The sequence below is a fragment of the Bombus impatiens genome, unplaced genomic scaffold, assembly GCF_000188095.3.
Source record: "Bombus impatiens unplaced genomic scaffold, BIMP_2.2 scf_0216, whole genome shotgun sequence".
Lineage (NCBI taxonomy): Eukaryota > Metazoa > Arthropoda > Insecta > Hymenoptera > Apidae > Bombus > Bombus impatiens.
Genome location: NT_176635.1, coordinates 112,568 through 134,958, shown reverse-complemented (window position 1 = coordinate 134,958; position 22,391 = coordinate 112,568). Strand labels below are relative to the sequence as shown.

At 39.1% G+C, this 22,391-nt stretch overlaps 1 protein-coding gene across 1 annotated transcript in view; it reads right to left on the bottom strand.

The window, feature by feature from the left end:
• The window catches only part of LOC100743784 (palmitoleoyl-protein carboxylesterase NOTUM), a 32,011-nt gene extending 9,626 nt beyond the window's left edge, over window positions 1-22,385 (bottom strand). The window contains exon 1 of the mRNA XM_012383381.3: window positions 21,933-22,385. Coding sequence (XP_012238804.1) covers window positions 21,933-21,950 — 18 coding nt within the window. The 5' untranslated portion in view covers window positions 21,951-22,385. The remainder of the gene's footprint in view (window positions 1-21,932) is intronic.
• Window positions 22,386-22,391: the final 6 nt, after the last annotated feature.

The window sequence follows — 22,391 nt, the reverse complement described above, 5'->3', positions numbered from 1 at the left end:
AATTATACTGCTCTCTAAATGTATGTCGATACATATGTCTATTAATGGGAACAGAATGAAGAGCCTCGATGCAATACAGTAACTATCAATTTAACAAGACTTACAATAGCAACGCGTGTAAACAGAAACAGAGATTAATGCTTGTAAATCTCAAATATGCACGCGTTGCGATCTAAGTAGAATTCACTGCTATCGAATTACGATCGTTTAATGTTTCCAACGTTTTTTAAACATCTTACTAAAATTGAAAAGTGTGGGTGAACAATTTATCAACTATGACGTATATACTACATAATAATTTGAATAACCAAGGACCATTTATCATTCATATCGTAGGTACTGTTGTAGTATCTGTATAAGATAAATGAAATTTTTACACGTAATCCTAACTTGATGTCCAAGATTGAAATATTTTGTGCAAAATTCCCAACTCCAATATTATATTTTCTCAATAAAAAATCACTTAAAAGAGCTTAAAACTTTTTGTCCTTTAATTACTTCGATTAATCAGATTTTGGAAGAGATGAACGAGGCGTCGTCCGGCAATCAATTTCTGCAGGGCTGAAATACTGGTCGCCCTATAATCCACTTCCATCCCCTTTAAATTTATAATCCCCCTGGATCTACGTATAATTCGGGCGTGCATCTCAAAGAACTTGTCCCGGTGCTTATGGAAACCCTCTCTCGTCCTTCCCTTTTTCCTCTAGTTCGCCACTCTCTTTCTCTGCCTCTCTCTGGCTTTACCCTGGTTGCTCCTTTTCTCTCTTGCTCAACCAGCACATTAGAGGGTGTTCTGGGCGTGAAGGTGTCCGTCATAATTTGCCAGCCGGCGCATAATCCCCGTGACAAAGGCCGACAAAGTGACGGTTGTTACTGGCCGCCACCCTTTCTTCAGACTGCTAAGATTCCGGTAGCAGGTAAAGCGTTTAAAGATTTCGGCCATCCGAAACTCGGATAGATGAATCACGGCTCGAAGTTGAGATCTTTTGCTAGTGTTCTTGTCATTTCATTTGAGCGTTTCGTAGATGTTACGAGCATATACATTAGTAGATTGCGAATGTTTGTGCATATCGTTACGAATGCAATCAAAGAAATGGAATCCAAGAAAATATTTATGCCACCCATTAAATACTGTAAAGAGAACTCAATTTTGGATATTTCTAACGAAACAACCTCTTGTCAAAAATATTTTTATCTCGTATATTTAAATAACAAAATATACTTTTATTATAAATAATAATTGCCTGATATTTCTTTATTTTCTAACGAAGTGTATAAGTTATATATTCACTTTTTTCGTAGCTTAAAACTAAGTCTAAGCTAATCTAAACAAAAACGTGATGCTTGCAGAGTAAAGGGTTATTCGTGCAAATGTTATAAAACTAAGATTTCTCTATGGGTTAGCGTTCAGAACGTCTCCTTTGAATAGAAAGAATTTAATAATCGCGCCGTATCAAACGTACGCTTCGCCAACCGACAGCTGTCGATATTCTGGGAAACCCTTTCGTTACTTCGTCCCTCGATTCCATCTATCCATATCGCCATCGAATTTCACAACGTACAAGCCGCGCGCGATCCGCTTATCGTCTTCTGCATCCTTCGTGCCAATTTCACTATCCTTCCGTAGCTCTTCTTATCCATAAGGAATCTTTGACGCCGTACATGAATGTATGCAAAGAATTCATTTACAAAATTGAATTTTTGTATGATCTGAAAGGAGCATCGTAAAACTAAGAAAATTCTCTTATCATATAGGAAAACGTTATTTTATAGATATTAAGTTACGTAGAAGTTTAACATAAACGTTTTCTTAAAATTAATCAATCGAACTATTTTAAATAGATCATCTTCATTTGTCAGATAAAAAATTGACCTACTAATTGGGAAGCTGTTTAGAAAAGGAGCTCATAAGACTTTAGTTCTAACTTTTTAATATTACTTACGTTCGGATTAATAATCGCAAGGGCTCTTAGAATACTTTGCTTTTTAATATATACGAAATAAATACAAACTTCATAATAATTAAGCCATTTGTGTCAACAAAAATTATCGAAGTCTTCGTTTCTAATCTTATAATCATTTCACTCTCAGTACTATCTACTGTTCAATTTCAAACTTTCACTTCAGAACGTGCTCCAAATCATGAAGTTTTCCTTTCTACCATACTTTCTACCATACATGCTCAATTCTTCAAGTTCAAAAGGACATTTCAACTTTTCAATTTTTATTTTCAGAATGGAGTCTTTTCTCTTGAATCGATTCAAATTACCGATGGGACGTAGAATCATCGAATTTCGTTCTCAAAATCAACTTTTACGAGTCTACACTGGACCATTTTCCCAATATCCTCGCTTTAATCGATTCTTTTCGTTATTCTTATAGCTTCTTATTTTCAAAATGATTCAACTACCCAACTTTTTTTTCAGAATCGAACTTTCTTCGAATCAGTTCAAATACCATCCAAATGATTTTTTCCCTCAGAACCTCAAAGCGAATCTCTTGGTCTCAAGGGAGAAGAAACATTCGAATTCTCAAGGTCTCTTTACCCACCTCCCTACGTTGGCAGTCGCTACGCCCACGTAAACATCCCTATGTCGAACTTTACAATTTTGTTCTTCCAACCGAATCTTCTTTCTCAAATCGACCAAACTACCGTTCAAACGATTATTAAATTTCTGTCTCAAAATCAACCCTTATGATTCTATACCGAGCCATTTGGACTCAGACACACGAAATCCCAATTCCCTTTGTTATACGTCACGATGTCCGCGTTTCCTAGCGGCTCGATTTTTTCCAGAAGGTCGATTCGTTTCGCGGGTGCTGCGGTGGCCGGTGGTGCGTGGCATTCCATCGAATGCACGCTTACGAGCCACCGGTGCGCCTCTCTTTCTCTTTCCTCTCTCCTCTCGGTACTCCACTCGGTGGACGCGAAAACAAGTTAAAAATAGCCAGCGAGCGGATCGCGGTCGGCACCTTTGAGACCGCGGCTCGGAACCCGCAACAGTCGTTGATCGTTCGCATCGTGTTTCGTCGTCCGGATGTTGATGATGATGGTGAGAGACCGTCTCGTTACCATTACGAGGGCCGCTCACGCAGCCGGCTAACACGCACCGCAAACCTCGCATTACCATAACCGCGTGCACACAGAACCGTCCGCCGCTTCTTCGGGGCTTCCACCAAACGTAAGAGAAGGAAAAGAAGCGAAAGGTAGGAAGAGAAAGAGAGTGAAAGGGAGAGGCGAATCACCGTGGCGTGCTTTCGAGCTTACCGCGGGTTTAACGATCTTACAGCGCGACTCTTGGTGAACGCTTTTACTGCTCGGAGACCTGTTAGCTGCTCTACTAAGATTGACTGCAATTGTCAGCCGCCTTTAGCATCCCCTTTCGCCAAGCGCGCAACTTCAGCTCCCCCAGGGGGAGGTTTAACGTCGTTTGCTCGCGTTTCTATTAAGCCGTCTCGCAATTTCTACATCCTATGTATTCCGGCTTATTAAAATATTTAACTAGAAACTTGGCTTTACTACTGTTGTGTTGAATTATGGAATATCAGAAATTGCTGAAGACTGACGGGCTGCAAGCAGATTGAAATTATATTTTTAATTTGTAAATTTTTTGGATAAATTTCATTCGTATTTAATTGAATTTATGATAGATCAAGTAAGATGGAAGGTCTCTATGTATTAGAATAATTTTGTACACTACTGTTACATATTTTAAGATCATAAATTGGCACACAAATCATTTGAAGCGTTACGGGGAATATATGTGTCGCAATGTTGAACGAATTAATGAGAAAAAGAATAATCGTATAGTACAATGTTGCATTTCCTATGTTGATTCACGGCTGTAGATAAGCCGTATCGGTGGAATGATTCATGCCATGCTTAGCTGTTCGGTCTACAATTAATGAATGGATGCGATAATTGCAGCAACAGCGGATCGAAAATTTGCAACCTAAACCGAAGATAATTTATAGGGATTCCCGATCATCTAATTCTCATTCCAAATGTACAAACGAGCATAAGTTGGAGATTATTAACTAAAAAATTATCTTAGACCAAGAGTCACACCATAAATACCTGTTGCAAGTATCTCGTTCTATTAATACGATTTAAAAGATTTTAAAAAGAATTTTATATATCTTTCATCAAAATTCTCTTACCACAAATAAGAGTGGAATATCTTGTATCTCTTACTTAGCTAGCTGTCGCACCCCTAACTCACGCTTTCTTGCATCATCTTAGGGAACTTTCTCCCTTTTGAATTTATGGTGTCTATGTATATACAGGGTGGTTGGTAACTGGTAGTACAAGCGAAAAGAGGGTGATTCTACGCGAAAAAAGAAGTCGAAAATATAGAATACAAATTTTTTTAATTTTTTTCTTTTTTTAAATTTTTCCATCGAGACAACGATTTACAGTGAGATCCGTTATAACGAGACGTGATAAAGTGCACGCGTACCGAGCGAAAATTCAAAGTCGATTTTCTCGAAAACAAAGCCTCAAACGAAAAATTTTTATTCCATATTTTCGACTTCTTTTTTCGCGTAGAATCACCCCCTTTCCGCTTGTACCACCAGTTACCAACCACCCTGTATATGTATGACTCCTATATTGAATTTATAGTCTCATGCACATCAACGATAAATATTCAAAAGCACTAAATGTCGTTATACCTTGTTTTAACAGCTTCAAAGTCGTTAAATTGTCGCCGAGTCTTTAATATCTTTAACACTATTGTCATTCTAATTTAATGCTTCTCAAGGGTGCTGCAATGGGATGAATTTTACACAAATGTTTTAGTATACGACTTGAGAAACATGCTACTACTTAAAACATTCGTACACTTCCTGTCTTTTCTTTAAATAACGAAAAGACTTCACATCATCCTACTCATTCTTCTGGAATTGTTACTTCAACAACGATCGAATAACAAGATCCAAACTTCGATTATTAACACGCAACATGGCACGAATCACATTTTTCACGATAACAACAGCAAAGCAGAAGACAGGTAGCTAAGCAAAGAGAGTTTAGGCCAGGCATCCAGTCCGTCTCTAGTTCGTTCAACATCTATCCTCGTCGACAGCTCAATCGATGGAGTCGGTCGCGTATCTTCTGGCGGAAGAGAGCGGCGCGCCGCTTAAAGAGACCGACAACCTCACGGTGAAGAAGAAGAAGAAGAGAAGCATGTGCGCGGAACATCTCAAACGCGCCGTCATCCGTGCCCGTACCAAAGATACGTTTTCAAGCGTCGATCGTGCGTTCTTCTCGGCCGGACGATGAGTTTCGAGCCCTCACAGGGATGTCGATGGCCTCGTTAAGCCGAGGTTACGAGACGACGCTCGGTCCTTCTTCGAGAACGGCTGCCTCGTAACGCTCGCCAGAACTCGGAAAGCACACGACGACGATGATTTTCACGCGAAACGACCGGCAGCCGTGTACACTGCACTGGTACGCTGCATCGAGATCTCTCTACGAGATACCAGGCAGGTGCTTTCGCCAAACGCCTCCTCCATCTTTCAACCCTCCGCGAGAAGATTTGCCGAAATGTTTTTATTATACTCTATGTAATTGCTTGACAAGATTTTTCGAGAGAAAGACAAACGGATGAAATTTTAATTTCAACCTTGATTGTTAACCGTTTGAGGAACGAACATCTTTTAATGTAATTTTTTAAATCATCTTAAAAATGTGGGAGGTATTCGGTTGTTCGTTAACAGAAACGGTCTTCTTCGGTGGTTTTGTAAAGATATAAGACACTAAAATTTGAGGTAAACTTCACGGAAAACAAGTATACTCATTGTTTACTTAATCACCAACTTAGGGAGTATGCAATAAAACCTACAAGGGTTAATGTATTTTACGTGCATAACTTCGTTTTCTGAAAATGTATATATCACTTACCATTAACCATTAACTTTCACACTCAGAAATATCGACACCTTCTAATTTTATGGACTAATTTTATGGACGTTTTACGTGCTCACCTTTATGTCCAATTTATAGACATTTTTTATGATGAACCGAACGACGTCACAAACATACACCACTTGTGGTAGTACGTTTCAAAAGTCGCTTGAAAACGAGGGTAAATACGCATCGCCGCGTACACGTATCCGGAACAAGGCAGAATGCCCATAGATCGAAAGGCAGAGAAAGAAAGAGCGAGCGTGCGCTCGTGTAGGAAGGGGTAGATGAGGCACGCTGTGATATCCTCAGTAATTTATGGTGAAGGACTCGAGGACGAGAAGAAGATAGAAAGAGAGAAAGACAATATCAACTGCGCTACACGTTTGAACGAGAGAGAAGTCGACGCACAACGCACGACACATAGAGAAAGTGGAAGGATAGAGGCAGATAGGCCATGAACAGAACACACACAGCTTGTGGGCACTCAAAGAAGAGACGAGGAGAAAGACGAAGAAGAGGAAGAGGAAGCGAAGAGGGGTTAGAGAGGAAGGAAGAGGGAGCAGGTGGCAAGATAGGGTATACACCAGTGGATTAAGGCGCGGAGCGGCGAGTCAAAGAGATTTTCTCCCCATCCCGTCTCGGCGGGGGCCCCTCGGCCTAACAAGGGCTGAAATATGACTGCCGCAGCCCTACCTCGCCTCGCCTTAGCCTGCCACGTCTTTGGCCGCCGTGCGCCTTTCGAACGAACCATGGAAAAGCGAATGAGATATCCGTTGCCGACTAATTTATCGGTCGCTCTTCCCTTTTGCTTCTCAGCGAGACTGGGATCAACGCACTTCCCTTGAACTTTCTCGATTTGCATGCAACCCCTTGGCCTACTTTGGACACCAACCCTTTAGACGTCTCTTAGTGATGAAAGAAAAATTGGATATTAATTGCGCCATATTTCTTCGATCGACTTCTTGGTATTAATAAATGATCTGAATATACAGGGTTATTCGTAATAATTTACGTCTACACGCTAGTCAAGTGACTGTCAGAAAGATATCTACCATATTATGAATAATATTTATCTATTTACCATAAATAACAATAATAATATGATGGTTCGAAAATACAATAAGATGCAATACCATTGTTCCATTCAACTGCTCATTCGCGATTGCATTTTTATCTATTCGCGATCGAAGCTACACGCTAATTATCGAGCTCTGAGAAATTCGATTGTGACGATTAATTATATTTTGAAAACGATATCGAACGAAGAAATCTTCGGATTTATCGCGAAAATACGTCGCTTTTCTTTTTATCCCTTTCCGGAATAACTCGGTACTATTCCGGTTGTGATTGCAATCGCGAAAGCGCAGATTCGAAAGATGGAAGGATATCGGTGCAATTAAGGGATTGTGCAAGACATTTAGGTTCGTTTAATGGCGTGGTCGTTTGAAGCTGATGGAGTAAATGGAGGGTGTTCAAGAAAGAATACAGCGTACAGCGGTTTAATGATACGCGATAGTCAACAGAGCAGGTGGTGCTCCGTAAATGTACACTTATAAGTTAAAGTTTAAGGAGAAAGAGCCTTTTTGTTCGGACATATTAGAGAGCTGCGTGTTCGTTACGGAATTTGTGTTTGTTGTGAAAATGTTTGCATTTCTGTAGAAATGGTGGGTTACAGAGAGATCTTTGCTCATTGAATGTAAAATAAAGTAATCGAAACTGTACTTAATAATAATGTAACAATAACAGTTTTCAAAAAGTTTCGTGTAATTTTCAGTAATTCGCACCAAACTGTTATTTCATAATTATACTATGCTATTGTAGATCTCACATGCATAATACACATTCTTACAACGTGCAGCCAAGTTTCTTCGTGGCACCACTGTGCATTGTATAATTAATTTACTCATGCATTCTCCGAATCGCTCTTTATTCGATATCGATATTGTGGAGTAAATATTCGCTTGGTCTTCGATCGCACAAATTCTTGTTACCACGATAAGTACGTAGTATATTTGTGTGTAATAAATGGGGATATATAATTATTATTATAAAACTTTGTTATATTATATATCATATTATATTATATAAAACTTTATATTCTATTATTCATTATTTCTTCTTCGCTTCTCTTTTTTTGAACAAATTACAACGACCATCGTGTTCGTTGTAAAGTAAAACAAAAATCTAAAGAAAAATAGATTCGTAAAGGACAATTCTACATTCTCGATCGTATTAAGTTCTTCTGAATGGATGAAGACGAAACGATTCCTCCGAAGTAGCCAGCGCCATCCGCGATTTCGTGGCAGTTGAAAAATGTGCCAAAGAAATCGCGCGAAATTACAAGCTGCGATCGCAGTATTTTTCTACGGGACGCAATGACGATGATTACTTTGTACGCAATGACCACTCGGTGCGCTTTAAAGCCGCAATTTGCACGAGCCGCAGCTCAAAGGGTGTTTCATGCTGCGAAACCGCAGCGGCTGTCGCGATTTCCGGCCGCAGGAAATTGCCGAAATTACCAAAATCTCAACAACGTCCCGAGAAAGACGAAATATAAAGCGTTCACAGAATTGTCCTCCTTTCTTCTCTTTCTCTCTCTCTCTCATTCCAGATAAGATCTGTATGTTAAGCAGGCAGTCTTTGAGTCGCTCACGATTCTCGATGCGTTTCTCTAACGCGCTTCATGGTTCATTATACCGCGTAATCGCGAGGACATTTATATTCTACGAAGATTTCTCTGTGCTATTGTGCCATCGACCTAGATGCGCTAATTGGCTTAGCTCGTGATTCGATCGATTGTCTTCTCCTTTTTGGAGATGTATACTCAGCTTCTCGATCCTTTGAGCAACATCGATAATTAAGTCTCCAATGCATAAACCGGAGTAATATTAGTCTATAAGATTGCATCTTTAATTTAAGAGATACAGAAATAGGAATTATATGTCTTCGACAAGAATAATAAAATACTTTTAGGAAATTCTTATTTGAACCTTAGTAATTGAAAGGTTTCACTGTGAATGTTATTATGTTGCAGGAAAGCAATGAATTACCTTATCTCTTCTTTTGTACCATAATATATATCTGATTCTACATAGAGATTTTTTTTAATGTCTCCTACACTTCTATCTATATGCACTTGTTACTTCCGTATCATAAAATTCCCGATTGTGTTCTAATTATTTCACTAGTACATATTTCGTCTTTTCTGATATAATTCTTCTACGTTGCTGATTATGGAAAAGTACATTACGCCGTTAGGGTGCCTTCAAACTATCAAAATATATTGCCAATATTTCAAAGTTTTCAACTAAAAGGATCAATACATATCGTCGATACAACTGTCAATATTGTATATAATTGTCGATATTGTATCAATAATATAAATATAATATGAATTCCTCTTTACATCATCGAGACAATTCTTACTCTCAATATGATGTCTTCACACCCCCACACTAGTGTTCCATTCGCTTACCAAAAATCAAGATAAGGTTCATAAAAATATAAAGACTATGGTGCACAGAAGAAACCTATCGGGTACTAATAGTGTGCAAAGTAATCGGGAGCGTGTGGTGATTGCACGGTGGTCGTGACTGTCGGTTACGGTGGTAGAGGATGGTGGTGGCATTGGTGGCGCTGGCTCGGCCACTGCTAGCGGTGCTAGTGGCCGTGATGGCAATGGTAGCGGTGGTCCATCGGAGTAAATATATTGGATGGTGGTAGGATTGGTGGCGGTGTCTTCCGCTCTCTACTTGAGCCGCGTGCCCGCTCGCTCGTTCACGCCCGAGGTGCGCCTTTGATGTGCCGCCTACACCGCGTTCTTGCTAACTCTCGCGCCGCCAACCGCGCCGGATTCTGTTTTTCTTCCTTGGCAAAAATCTTCCACCGTCTTCCTCTTCGTTTCTCATCCACTTTCCACAATTCCTTCTCCCTTCCTCTTTATACCAGTTGGCGGCAAGCCTAGCGTATATACACGTTCGCACTCTTACATCCTTTTGCTCGTCTCTGCCCCTTCCTCCAGCTCGGTCTTCTTGCTTTTTCTGTCGTTATTCCTCCGGCCGGTTGCTCGTAGCCGGTAATAAACGAGAGTCGGAAAAATCGCGAACAGAAGGAGAACCGTCCGACGACGATGGCCTTGATTCGGAGGCGAAACGGAGGATCGATTATCGCCGGTCGTTTGAGGAATCGACCGCAGCGGAAATGACGTTTTTGCGAACGCGGGACCTTCTCTTTCCTCGAGTAGTACGCACATAGGCTTCCCTTCGCGTTTGCGTGTGACTACCAGGCGGATTTGAAATCAAAACTCCCCTCAGAAGAGTTACGTTTGAAGTTTATTCTACGAAGAAATTCAATTTCAACTTGGATATTAATTTAAATTTAGATTTTAGATAGAAATTTTATTGCCGTTTTTGATAAGTAAGATTCGTTACGTATAACAAAGTTGTTTCGCACGATCAATTGTTACCTAGAAGAGTACCAATTGTTACGAAATTGTTCGATATTGACTTCTGCATGTTTCTTTGATCGTTTTATTCGTATTAATAAACGAGATACGTACTAATATATAGTCATTCATAAATATCTTCGTACATCTGAAGAATAAAAAAAAAAAAATAAAAATTTTCGCGATAAAATTACTTGAACTCATTATTTGTACGTTCTACATTGTACATCTTGTACATTGTACATCTTTGCAGTGAAATTTGTTTAAATATATTTTATCCCTGCTGTTCTCCTCGCTTCTTTTTCTTGTTTGTATTTCTTCAGATACCTTTTTTTTCTTTGAATACTTTATTCGTACGGAGCACGAAATATACAGAAGGTAATAAAATTATACTAAACCAAACATTTAAACTCCATCTGTATTTTAATAGTGTCTATTAAATTCTACCGTCTCAAGTTATACAGACCCGACATCCTACTTGGACTGCTATCCTTAGGAAGGATAATAAAAATAACCCTGTTATAAGATATACGAAGACTTTCCTGACTTATCGTGCCGTAATTTAAATCCTACTGAAAAATGGACAGCACGTCAGTTTCCCAACGTTGTGTTACGAAAACGACGTGGAACAAAGAGGCATCGAACGTGGCCGCGAGGCGAGTTAGATGAAATCGAACCCAACGTAGTAGCAGTTGCGTAGGCCAATCATTTTACGGGGGCTTATTTCGATGACCTATCTCTCTCCTTGTTTTGTGTTCCCTCTCCGTTCCCCCGCTCACGGACATTCTTCACGCGTGCTCGGTCCGCACGCGGATCCTTTTGCTGCATCCTTACGCTTTCCGGAAGCCCCTACAAACTTCGGCGCACTTCAAAGGTTCTCTTGGCGTTGATCAGCGCTCCGCCGTACAAATCGATAATGCGATTCATAGTTGCTCCGTGACGAAGTTTCGCTGTAGCCTTTTGTAACGTGGACACAGAGCCTCCGGGGACCTAATAGTCCTGCCTGTTCGACTTTACCGCTCTCCAAAAACGAAATTCTTATTTGATTCGTACAGATCGACCTATATCATCCAACTACATATATACGTAAATAGGAGCGTTGTGAAATTATATTTTAGTTTGAATGCCGATTTGTTTAGAGGATTTTTCGTTTTCATTGATTCGTGGCTAAGTTTTTGAGAGAATGGTTATCCAAAATTGTAGGGTTCATTTCGCTTCGCACGATGATTTTTTTAAAAAATCTTAGCATAGAATGTTAAGCACTTTGTGCTTTTCATAATTTTGTGGTTAAATTTTCAATATTTCTATATTACATTTCTGTATAATTAGTTGCAGGTGTCCCGCGATGTTCCAATTATTTCCGAAATTTTTCGTTCGCTTTTGCTCAAAGAGTGATAAACAATTTGTCGAATTTCGAAGTGAATCTTCGCCTCGATTTAGCAGGTTCATCGTCACAGAGAAGCAGAAGCGATTCTCCAGAGCTGCATCGAGTCAAAGGGCTTTTGAGGGGGCGCCTCAACAAATTTGCAAACGGTTAGCGAGGGCACGCGTATTTATTCAGCCGTTCGTCTCTTTTTACTTCCTCAAAGACAGCGTCACTACCGCTTTTCTGACCAGTCGCTTCCTTTGATTCTTTCTATCGGTTCCCTCTTCCTTCTTTGTTCGCTACTCGTTTCCTTCTTGCCGCTTTCCTCTTACTTCCCTCTTAGGATCATTTCCTTTCTATTTCGATCATTTTCTTGTCTATTTGTTTATTTAACCATTTTTATCGTTCGTCGTATATCTTTAACCTTCTTTGTACATACCTATAAAGCATATAATTTTTCACGCAAATTTTTTCTAACGTTATTGTACATATATATGCTTCTCTAAAGATGATATAAATTTTTTGTCATTTCTTTAAAACATTTATTATATATATATATCACTGTTCTTCCATTACGATAAAAGGTAAAAGACTTCGTTCTCTATGTTATCCCTTTGTATCTATTTTTTTGGTTAACGATTCGATCGACTGAAATATACCTACTGTTGCTCTTTTTCTAGTTTCAAGTTAATCCTTCTGATTTAGTACTCCTTGATTTTTATCTTTTTATGACTTTTATCTTTGCCTTCTATCATCTATCCACTATCCCTCTTCTTTATTCTGTCAAACCTTCAACCTGTTACATCCTGTATCTCCTTCGACCCTTATCAAATCCACGAATCCTCCACCTAATCCTTTTTCTTTTCTGTATCTTTCAATCCTCAGCATCTTCTGTCAAACCTTCAATCCTTTGCCCTCTATCAGCCTCCCTTTCTCCCTCATTAAATTCACCAATTCTGAATCTCACCTTCGTTTCTCATCCATTCCTGCCTCATCAAACTTTCACTTTCTGAATTCACCTTTTCCATATCCACATACACATTCTATCTTTCACTCTTTCCCTTCCTAATTTTCCTTTCTCCTTAAAACCCATTTAGTTTTATCCTCGAGAAACCTTTATCATCCTCAGTAAAGCTTTATTTGAGGAGCAATATCTACAAATGTGCATCTATTCGATGATCCTCAAGAAAACCGTACTGTTTATGGGACGTCCTAATATTTACCATCCCCTTGCTTCCAAGTGTATCAAATCTCCCTTTGTGCTTCGATGGGCCCGTCACTGTGCACCACCGTCTACCACCCCCGCCCTATCTTAACTCTCTTTCTTCGTCCATTCGTGGTCCGCTCGTTGTTCGTACACCCGTATATATCGGTCTGTGGCGCACAGTCAGTTCACCGAGTACGCGGAACAAAGAGGAACAGAAGCGAACAAGAAGGACAGAGAAGGAGGAGCGTTTGATCTCACCGCCAAGGCAGATCGGCAAAAGGCCTTTTTCTGCGGGCCCCGAGAGAGCTTGAAGCCAACCTCAAAGACTTGACTGATGACTTGCGGCCACGACGACTCCGCGCGCATGGCTCTGGTCCCGCAAACCAGCGCTGGGACAAACCGACAGTTCAAGGGAGAAAAGAAGAGGAACATGTCGAGAAAGACGAACGAATGCAACAAATAAGTAGAGGAGGATGGTCCACATATGGCTTGCTGTTCTAGCGACGAACGCCGATTTCCTGCGAACGACGCGTGCCTACTCGCGTGTCCAACGAAGATTTGGGATTCCCTCGCTGGACACGGAACTCCGATGCTCCGACTCTAAGACTGGATTACACTCGCACTCGTGCTTCGTTGTTTTCACGGTTTACGTTTCAGGTGGTTGTAATGAAGTTCGTTCGGTGAGATTTAATTTTTGAAGGTTATTGGTGAGACGAATTTATCGAGAAAAAGTAGTATTTTCTTTTAGAGATGCTTTGGATTAGGTTCGTGAAAATATAAAAATATTTATCGTATTAGGAAGATTTGAGAAATGGAGTGAAATTTTACAAAGACTTGGGAATATTCGAAAAAAGAAGAAAATGAAATCAGGAGTTTACTAGATGAACACCCTTCGTCAATCATAGTTACTACGGTACATTTCTGAACAAGCTTACGATTTGAGTTAATTGAGTTAAGAATTAAATATAGGAGCAACATTTTTCATATGAACACAAATCAATCTTAATCAAAACCATCCCCAAAAATCACCAAGTCATCCATAAAACAAATATATATCATCAAAACAACCTATATATATATATATGTAGGTATGGCTATATAGCACCAAGCAAATATATATCAACCGCAGGATCGACGTATCCTACCAGGAAGCAAGACCCGCGATTTCATCCTGGCGTCATTGTCCCGACTACCATGGTGCTTACATAACGAACCGAGAACCATCAATTACGTCTTGCATAAAGCGGCGCTCGCCACGCAACAGCACTCTGCTCCGAGTCCGGTGACGCGAATAAATCGTCTATTGGCCCAGAAAAATCCGCCCGTGTCACACTTTTCATCGTCTAACCGGAAACCGGAACCCTCTGTGTTTCACTCGATCCACAGAATGATTAATTAAAAATTTTACATTGACTATCAATAGGTTAATAATGATACCAAAAGGAACAAGTAGCTACAATGTATATTTTTGTTTACTATAATATGATAATACGTGATGATCTAGATTTTATATGAATAGTAAACGAGACGTAGTAAACGTTGTTTGTAAAATATGCTATGTAAGTTAATTAAGATTTGTAAAGTATAATGGTGATACGGAAAATACAGTAGAACAATCTGTTCAGTAGTCCAAAAAAAAGATATGAAATTTTAAAAAGTTCGAATTCTTCTCACTGAAGAATTCATCTTTATTTCGTCATATCTACTGCTTCATTTTTATTCGCTGATCTACCAGATTATTTTTTAATTAGTCACAGATATACTGCGATAGTCTGTTGTAAATAGAACTCATAAACATCCATATAATTACTATTCATACGATGTCCACTCGTTTTCCTCATTAACTATTACATTAAGTTTACATAATAAGTACTCATGTTCAAATAAGCAGATTCAATCGGCAAAAGCTCAGTTAACCGGATATTAACTAACACCTGGTTCGTATGAATGAAATTCTACCATGCAAATATTTCCCAAATTTCCCTCTAAACGTAAGCTAGAACCTTTTACCACCGTTCTCTTCATAAACTCGATCAACCAGTCAAAAATTGATAGTTGATAGGGTAGTAATGGTATCTAGCAGACAGAGTACCTGTAGTGTTGATCTCAGTGCACGTGATCATTGGAAAACGAAGCACGAGCAAGCAACTAACAAGGAAGAGACGACAGAAAGGAAGAAAGAGAAAGGCGGAAAGGAAAAAAGAGAAAGGGAGCATCGGGGGCTAGTCAGGTCAGCGTCGCCGACGGCTGGCTGGGCTGTGGGGTATACGAGGAAGAGGAGCGTTGTTCTTGGGCCCGCCGTTCGGAGGGGATGGCTCGGAGGAGAGACTGTCGGCTCCTTTGAAGTCGGTCGGTACCGTGTGTAATTAGGCCGCCGCTCCCCACCCCGCCCTCAGTCTCTGATCTCGCCGCGCTGTGTCGCTAATTGCTCACCGCCCCACGGCAGAAGCGTCGTCGTTGTCGTCATCGTTATCCTCGTCCAATTCTACGTCAGGTACCAACGTCGTTGTCGTCATTGCCGCCGCCGTCGCCGTCGTCGTTGAGGAAGAGTCGTCATGGGGTCGTTGTTGATTCGGGTTTGTCGAGTCCTCTTAAAGTGTAACGAACTAGACAAGCTGCCCCGTCTAAACTAAACATCAACGTGGACGTGTGCTAATTCCTAGCCAGAGGCTATGCACCAGGTAGACCTCGAGTTGGACGAGCTTCGGTAGCCAAGCATAAACGATGCGATCCAGAAGGTTTCTCGTTGCCCCAGGACCACGTTCTATGTGTCTCTATAGGATAGGGGTGCTATATAGAATCGTGTTAAGGATTTTGGAAAGTTTGGAAGTTGTATTTGAGAAGTGGTATTGAAGGTTTGCTTTCTGGCATTGAGTTTTCAATTTCAATGAAGCTTTTAGTGCGATGCCTTAAACTCTTGCATACTTTGTTCTTTGTTTACTTTTGTAGTTTCCTTAGGAGACTTCCGCCTTTCGCTCGCGTAATTGTAGCTTCATTAAGGGCTGAACGATATACATTGGTACTGAATAACGTCGAAACACATGCTATACCTTTTCAAGGTTTTATGGATTTTACCCCGGAAGCCTTGATTTTCATAATCGTCATTTTATTGATAATTGAGTTTCATTCAATATTTGTTTCTTTAATTCGAAGTTATTTCAGTTTTATTTAACATTTTTACAATGGATCCATTTATACGAATCTGCTAGGAGTCAAGTAATTTATGTACCTGATAAAAGCCCGTCGTAAGAATTCTTGTTCGAGCAAACCGTTTCAATCAACAAGTAGGAACCAGAAGTTCATTTAGTCGGACACTAACTTAACTTTCCTTCACATAGATGGAGCTCACATAAACAAAGCTCTACTACAAATTACTCAATTTTTTAAGAATCTCTTTTTATTTACTTCTTTCCATTTATTTCCTTACTATTTTTACTCGTTTCTTCTTCTACCTTTTTTCAAGTATTAAATACAAAGTCCTCTTGTTTGGAAACAATCTGCGCGTTTCTCGTAAAGCATACAGTTAGAATTCTTTGCGAGCCTATCTAACACCGTTGCTCCCATTTTTGACGTTCACATTCCGGCTGCAGCAATCTCCCGGCTTGGATAAACGTGCTAATTCACCGTCTTACAACCAGACAATGACTCGGTATTCAGGACATTCCGGACATTCGGTTGAACGTGGAAAGACACGCGGAACCAGTGAGAGTTCGTTGCGAAAACCGGAGATGTTTTAAACCCAATAAGTTATGCCAAGCAATTGAACAATATGAATATATCTACTGAGAATGAGAGTATTACGAGTTTCGTAGACTACAAGTTAATTCTTCGGTAGGAGTAAAGCTCGAGGAGAGAGAACGTTTTCTGTCGAGAATATAATCGAATGAATTAATCAGTGATTCATACGATTACAATCGCGAGACTGTAATTTGTTTCGTCGGTGTTCTTTAATTTGAAACATAGTAATGGAAGCAGATCTAGATAACGGAGGTATACGCTGATGTAATGAGTTAAAAACGTACCTTTACGTAATTAAGATCGGTAATTATTGCTATGAAATGTAATAAGCCTACGTAATTTATAACGTACCCTTCTTTTAATATTTTCCACTTTTCTTCCATTGCTGGGAATAAAATCATATTAAGTATATTATGTGTCTCAACCAAATATATTTGAACTATCAAAAATTTGATCGATAAATCATTCAATAACAAAGTATCTTGGACGTTGTATTTTTTTATAAATGTCAGACAGAAAAATCCGAAACGACAGCTTTTACGGCCTTTTTTTTAGGTAGATTGATGGTTTGTTTTCATCTTTATGGAACTTTCTGACAGAAAAAATATTCGATACTGTGTGTTGAAAGAATATCCTAACAAAAATAAAAAAAGCTATAAAATTCAACCGCAATGAAATAAATGAACTATCCGATAAGTAGAAAATAATCATAGGTAACGGTTAATATTATACCGAAGACTAATTACTAGAAACTTCGGTTAAACAATATATTTATTTCTATGCAAACAACGAAAATGACAGATCTTTTCGATCGATTCATTACACTAAAAAACATTGAAAGTTTATTTTTAGTTGCACCGTAGGATTTTGGAATACTTCTAACAGAACAAATATTTTTATAACTATGCTATTCGATAATACGCGATATTAAATAATCCTTATAATCCTCTATTAAGTCAAATCTTAACACCATAACTTGTAAGACCATATTGTAAGTTTAAATTTCGAGATACCTTAGAGTTTCATTTAACTTAACCCATTCCCATTTCACTGTAACGGTTGATAAAGCAATCAATATCAGTCAAGGATTAACAAAACAGCCACCGGAATTTCTTTGATCGACTAAAATTCTCAAATCAGACTCTTATTGTTAGAAAATGAATTCAGAGTAGAAACACTTTTCGACAATTCACCGAAACGTACAAAACGCTACAACAGCGATGGAGCATCTTTCTGCGAGCTAACCGAAAAACACATGGAGATTCAACCGCAAATCTAACCGAAAATCCAGCTTTGGCGAATCGAAACAAAACGTTCCGACGCAAATGCAGTGGAAAGGCGAATAAATAAGAGATAGAAGGGCTTAACGAGCGGAGGAAACGAGAAAGCAGTCGCAATGGGCGAGTCAGAGAAAGGGGAGAATCGATGTAAAGACTATGCATGGAGCGCGAAATCACAAACGAAATCTCGATGTAAACATGCTTAAACTGTAATCTCTGCCTTTCGGCTCTTTCTCTCGTCGGAGTTGTACTTGTTGCACGTCTACCCTTTGATGTCGAGCATGCACTGCTCGAAATCAATTTAGACTCATTAACGGGGCTTGAACACAGTGCCAAAGGATATCCGAGCAAACATCGCGTGCCATTAACCTTGCCTCCTTTAGCAGGTGCCGCGGAGTCCTCCTTCTCTACTTCCTTTTGTTTCTCGCGAGCGTTTTCGATCCCCTATTTTGGGAGACACGCGTCGCGCACCAACCAGATTGCAGATTCTCTTTTTCAGGTATCTTGGATACGATGCAGCGGGAATTTCGTCAATTTGAGATCGATTGGGAGGATCATTGCTAGAGCGCGGATTTTTATGCGCATGTGGAGAATTGAAGAGTGTAATTATTAGAATGCAGATTTTTATGAATTTATGAAAAATTTAAAGGCGCAAAGATGCACAGAATAAAATGCAAGAATACAGAAAATGTAGAAAATAGAGAACTCGTTATAACATTTAACAGATAAAATGATTTCTGCTTTGATTCCATTTCCTTGAGAATGTTTATAAAAATATTGGTATAGATATTCTCTGTCTAGTAATGATACACAGGGATGCGTATGATATACAAAAGCATATAAAATAAGACATAGTAGTCGATACAGCGGGGATCGGATAAAATTTAGGGGTGAGATTTTGAAGTTTAATGTCGATCGGGTAATTTTTAAACGATTATCGACGAACGATGTTTCGGATTTTTCGCTTTAAACGGACGATCTTCGTTTAAAGACGGGTCGAAGATCTGAAGATTAGACTTCAAAGCTCGGTAAGAAATTCTTTTACCGGATGACGCATGTTTTCTCGTTCAAAGCAGATTTTTCTGTTCATTGAACGAGTGTTCGAAACTTGATACTGAGCAGATGATTTCCCTTGAGATCAAATAACCCGACGTGCTTTAGTAGCGCAATCATTAAAACGAAAATTTGTCGATTCTGGAACCATTGATAACAGAGAAGAACGACTCAATGACAATTTAAATATAAATAATTATAAAATTCCATTATCAAGATTACTTTTCCTAATACAAGTAAAAAGTTCAAGATACATAGATAAAAAATTTTAAATCAAACCAGCGGTCCTCTTGCGCACAATTTAACTAATATCATTGGTGAAATCTTCACTAGTGAATTTTTTAATTTGCAAGTCTTCTGATTACCATATTTGACACATAATTACAACAGACAAATGTATAATACAAATTCCAACATGTACCAGCTCAATGCCCTAATATTATTGTCCCATAAATTACGTGTACGCGAGAACTCAGTTCTCTAAACAACCAGGGACGAACCATTCCTCAAGTTGTGACCTCTATCCACTTAATCCCCCCGAGAAGATTTCACGGAAGTAGCAAAGTTCTCTCCTCAAGTCGACAGCCACGTTCGCAATAAATTACAATGTCTTGCCCCTTTGAGGCGCAACGAAATGTCACGAGCATTGGACGGCTCGTGGAATCTGAACGTAATTAATCGAGGGATAAAAAAGGAAGAAAGTGGAGAGGATGGTAGAGTTTTGGCGCCACGTATCCAATGGCACAACCAAAGACACCAGCGTGCATCCCATGGGCATGGGCAAAGAACAGCCATAAATTTAGGCGAGTCGTTCGTTCTCGCGGTTTGTCGCATGCGTCTCGATTCGCGAGCGTGATTTATTATGTGTTCGAGGATCGCGTGCGGTCTCGTTCCAGACGCATGTGCCGCCCCCGGTTGGAACTTCAACGTCGGACTCGAGGAAGTCCAACAATCTCGAGGGCTCTTCGCTCTTAAATCTAGCGGAAGAAATTTCAGCGTGTTCTGAATTTAATTAGCCTGCTGCGAAGATATCTTATATCTCTGGCTACCGTGGTCTCAACATTTTGCTCTTATTCTGTTTGACAATTGAGTCTGCCAGAGGCCAAACTGATCAGCTATAAATTTTAAACCAGTAAAATGTATACCAAACACATTGAAGTGGAAGACATACGAAAAGACATATAATGGACAAAGAAATCCAAGCTTTTATCCAGTGTTTTATTCGGAAAAAAGTGCGTTGTTGTCAATTTATAACATTTCTAGTTTGGTTGATAAATTTTAAATTTTGAGCGCAGAAAAAATTTAGAGGTGAATGGCGTGGATTTTCAAAAATGGAACAATATTTCCAATGGTGTCAGAGATCAAGTTAACCAATACCACTGATATACATTTTACTATTTTATCTTTCTTATCACAACACTATCGATGTTTATATAAATTTATGTTTTAATGTATTACATAATTTAAGAAACTTGTTTCATCTACTATATAATTGTATCATGACAAGCACTTTAATTCGCACATTTTACATATTTTTCCATATTACTAGATGATGTTCATCAATTATATCAATCCTCTGAAATAATATATCATATCCTTTAAAAAAGACAATACCATTAAACATTTATAACTAAAGGAACATTTATTCAATAATTAAAACTACAATAAAATTAAAATTACAGTCCTCTTAAGTTCCCAACATAGCAGTACTTTGTTATTTTAAATATCATTCACAAGAAATTATGTCAGAAACATGGAACTCGATCCGATTAAGTGATACCAAGTAACAGTGGCAACTTCAAACAGATTGCAACCGAAAAGAAAGCAAAGAAAAAAGTCAGGGATTGTGGGGGCGGTCGAAACAAAGAAGTATCTAGAGGGTTAGGGGCACGCTAGCAAAAGTCAAATAATCCCAGGATGGCCGGAAATTTCGTGAAAGCCAGAAGTTCAAAAGCTTTTGTTAAATCGTACTTAAAAGTTAAAACTCGGAAACGTAGGTAAAGAACCTGACCAGATATCGGGGCGGGTTGGGGTATACAATGGAGGGAGAAGTACAACAGGGGACCATGAAAGCTGGAGATGATCAAAGAGCGTTAGAAGAAAATCGGGTTGTCTTGCCGCAATCTGTTTTACGCTTACACATACACACCAACCCTTTCGTTGGCATAAAATAGAGACACCATAGGAATCTACTGTTTCTTAACAACGCGCATTGCTCTTCATTACTCTCCCACCGTTTTTGATTTGTTCATGTATTCATGGACTTTATAACATTTGTTGATTACATGTTATTTATATAGTTTTTGCTTTACTTTGAATACATGATATGTTTTTGCATATTATGCACATTTTATAGAAATTTGCCTTCTTTCAATCTCACATAAGCGTATAAATAATAATAGTTCAATTATAAACAAGATTATCTTTTTCAACTCTTTTATTGCATGTACGAGAAAATCTATATATAAACGTAACGTCATATAATGTAACATATGATTATTAAGCATAAAACAAGTTACTTATGGTTTCTTGTGCTATATTTATTATTACGAATGTATCTAAGACAAGAAAAATATACGTTTTTAAATTGTTGCTTGCCGTATTATTATTCCGTATCGATAAATTATTTGGAGATATTTTAGTATCAGAATTATCGTTAATATTTTCAGATTGTTCCTCGTTTCTGTTACAACGAAAATCTTTGCAAAAAATTTTACTTTTCTTTCTTGTTAACTTTAAAGAAGTTCCATGGACGTTTCATCAAATACTTACAGTAAGAAATAGCAGTTAACTCTTGACCCTACAATACAACACCTCTATACGATTTAAAAAACGTATTACTCCAAAAACACAATGAACTGTCAAAAAAAAGAAAAACGTCTTACGCTTTTCAAACAAGCGTTAAAAGCATCGAGAGAAAGTTTCGAACTCACCTGCAGCTCCATTCTCATCTTCTCGTTGCTTAGTTCCGGGTGTTCGCCGATCGTAAGTACTCCAATGCCACTCAGGAAGCTTCCCAGAGTAAACCAACCTCAACTTCCCGATCACCCTTCGATCATCTTCACCCTCTGCATCTCTCCTCGTGACAATGCTTCACAAGCCAAAAACACCACGATAATTCGTCATACTGTCATCAACGTGACAAAAACCTCGATTCCTCTCTATAATAATCGATGTCCGACGTGACATTCGACACGAGTCAATGTATATCCGCTCGATGATATGTTCCATGCGAAAGAATACTGTTGGAAAAGATGAATGAAAAAACTTGCTCGTTTTCTGTCGAAGCGGAGTGCAAAGACCACGTGGTGGCAGAACGCGTGAAAACGCTCCAGCTCGAACCGGTCTCTGCTCGATACACGTCCTCGTTGACGGTTCGCGGCGAACTGCCG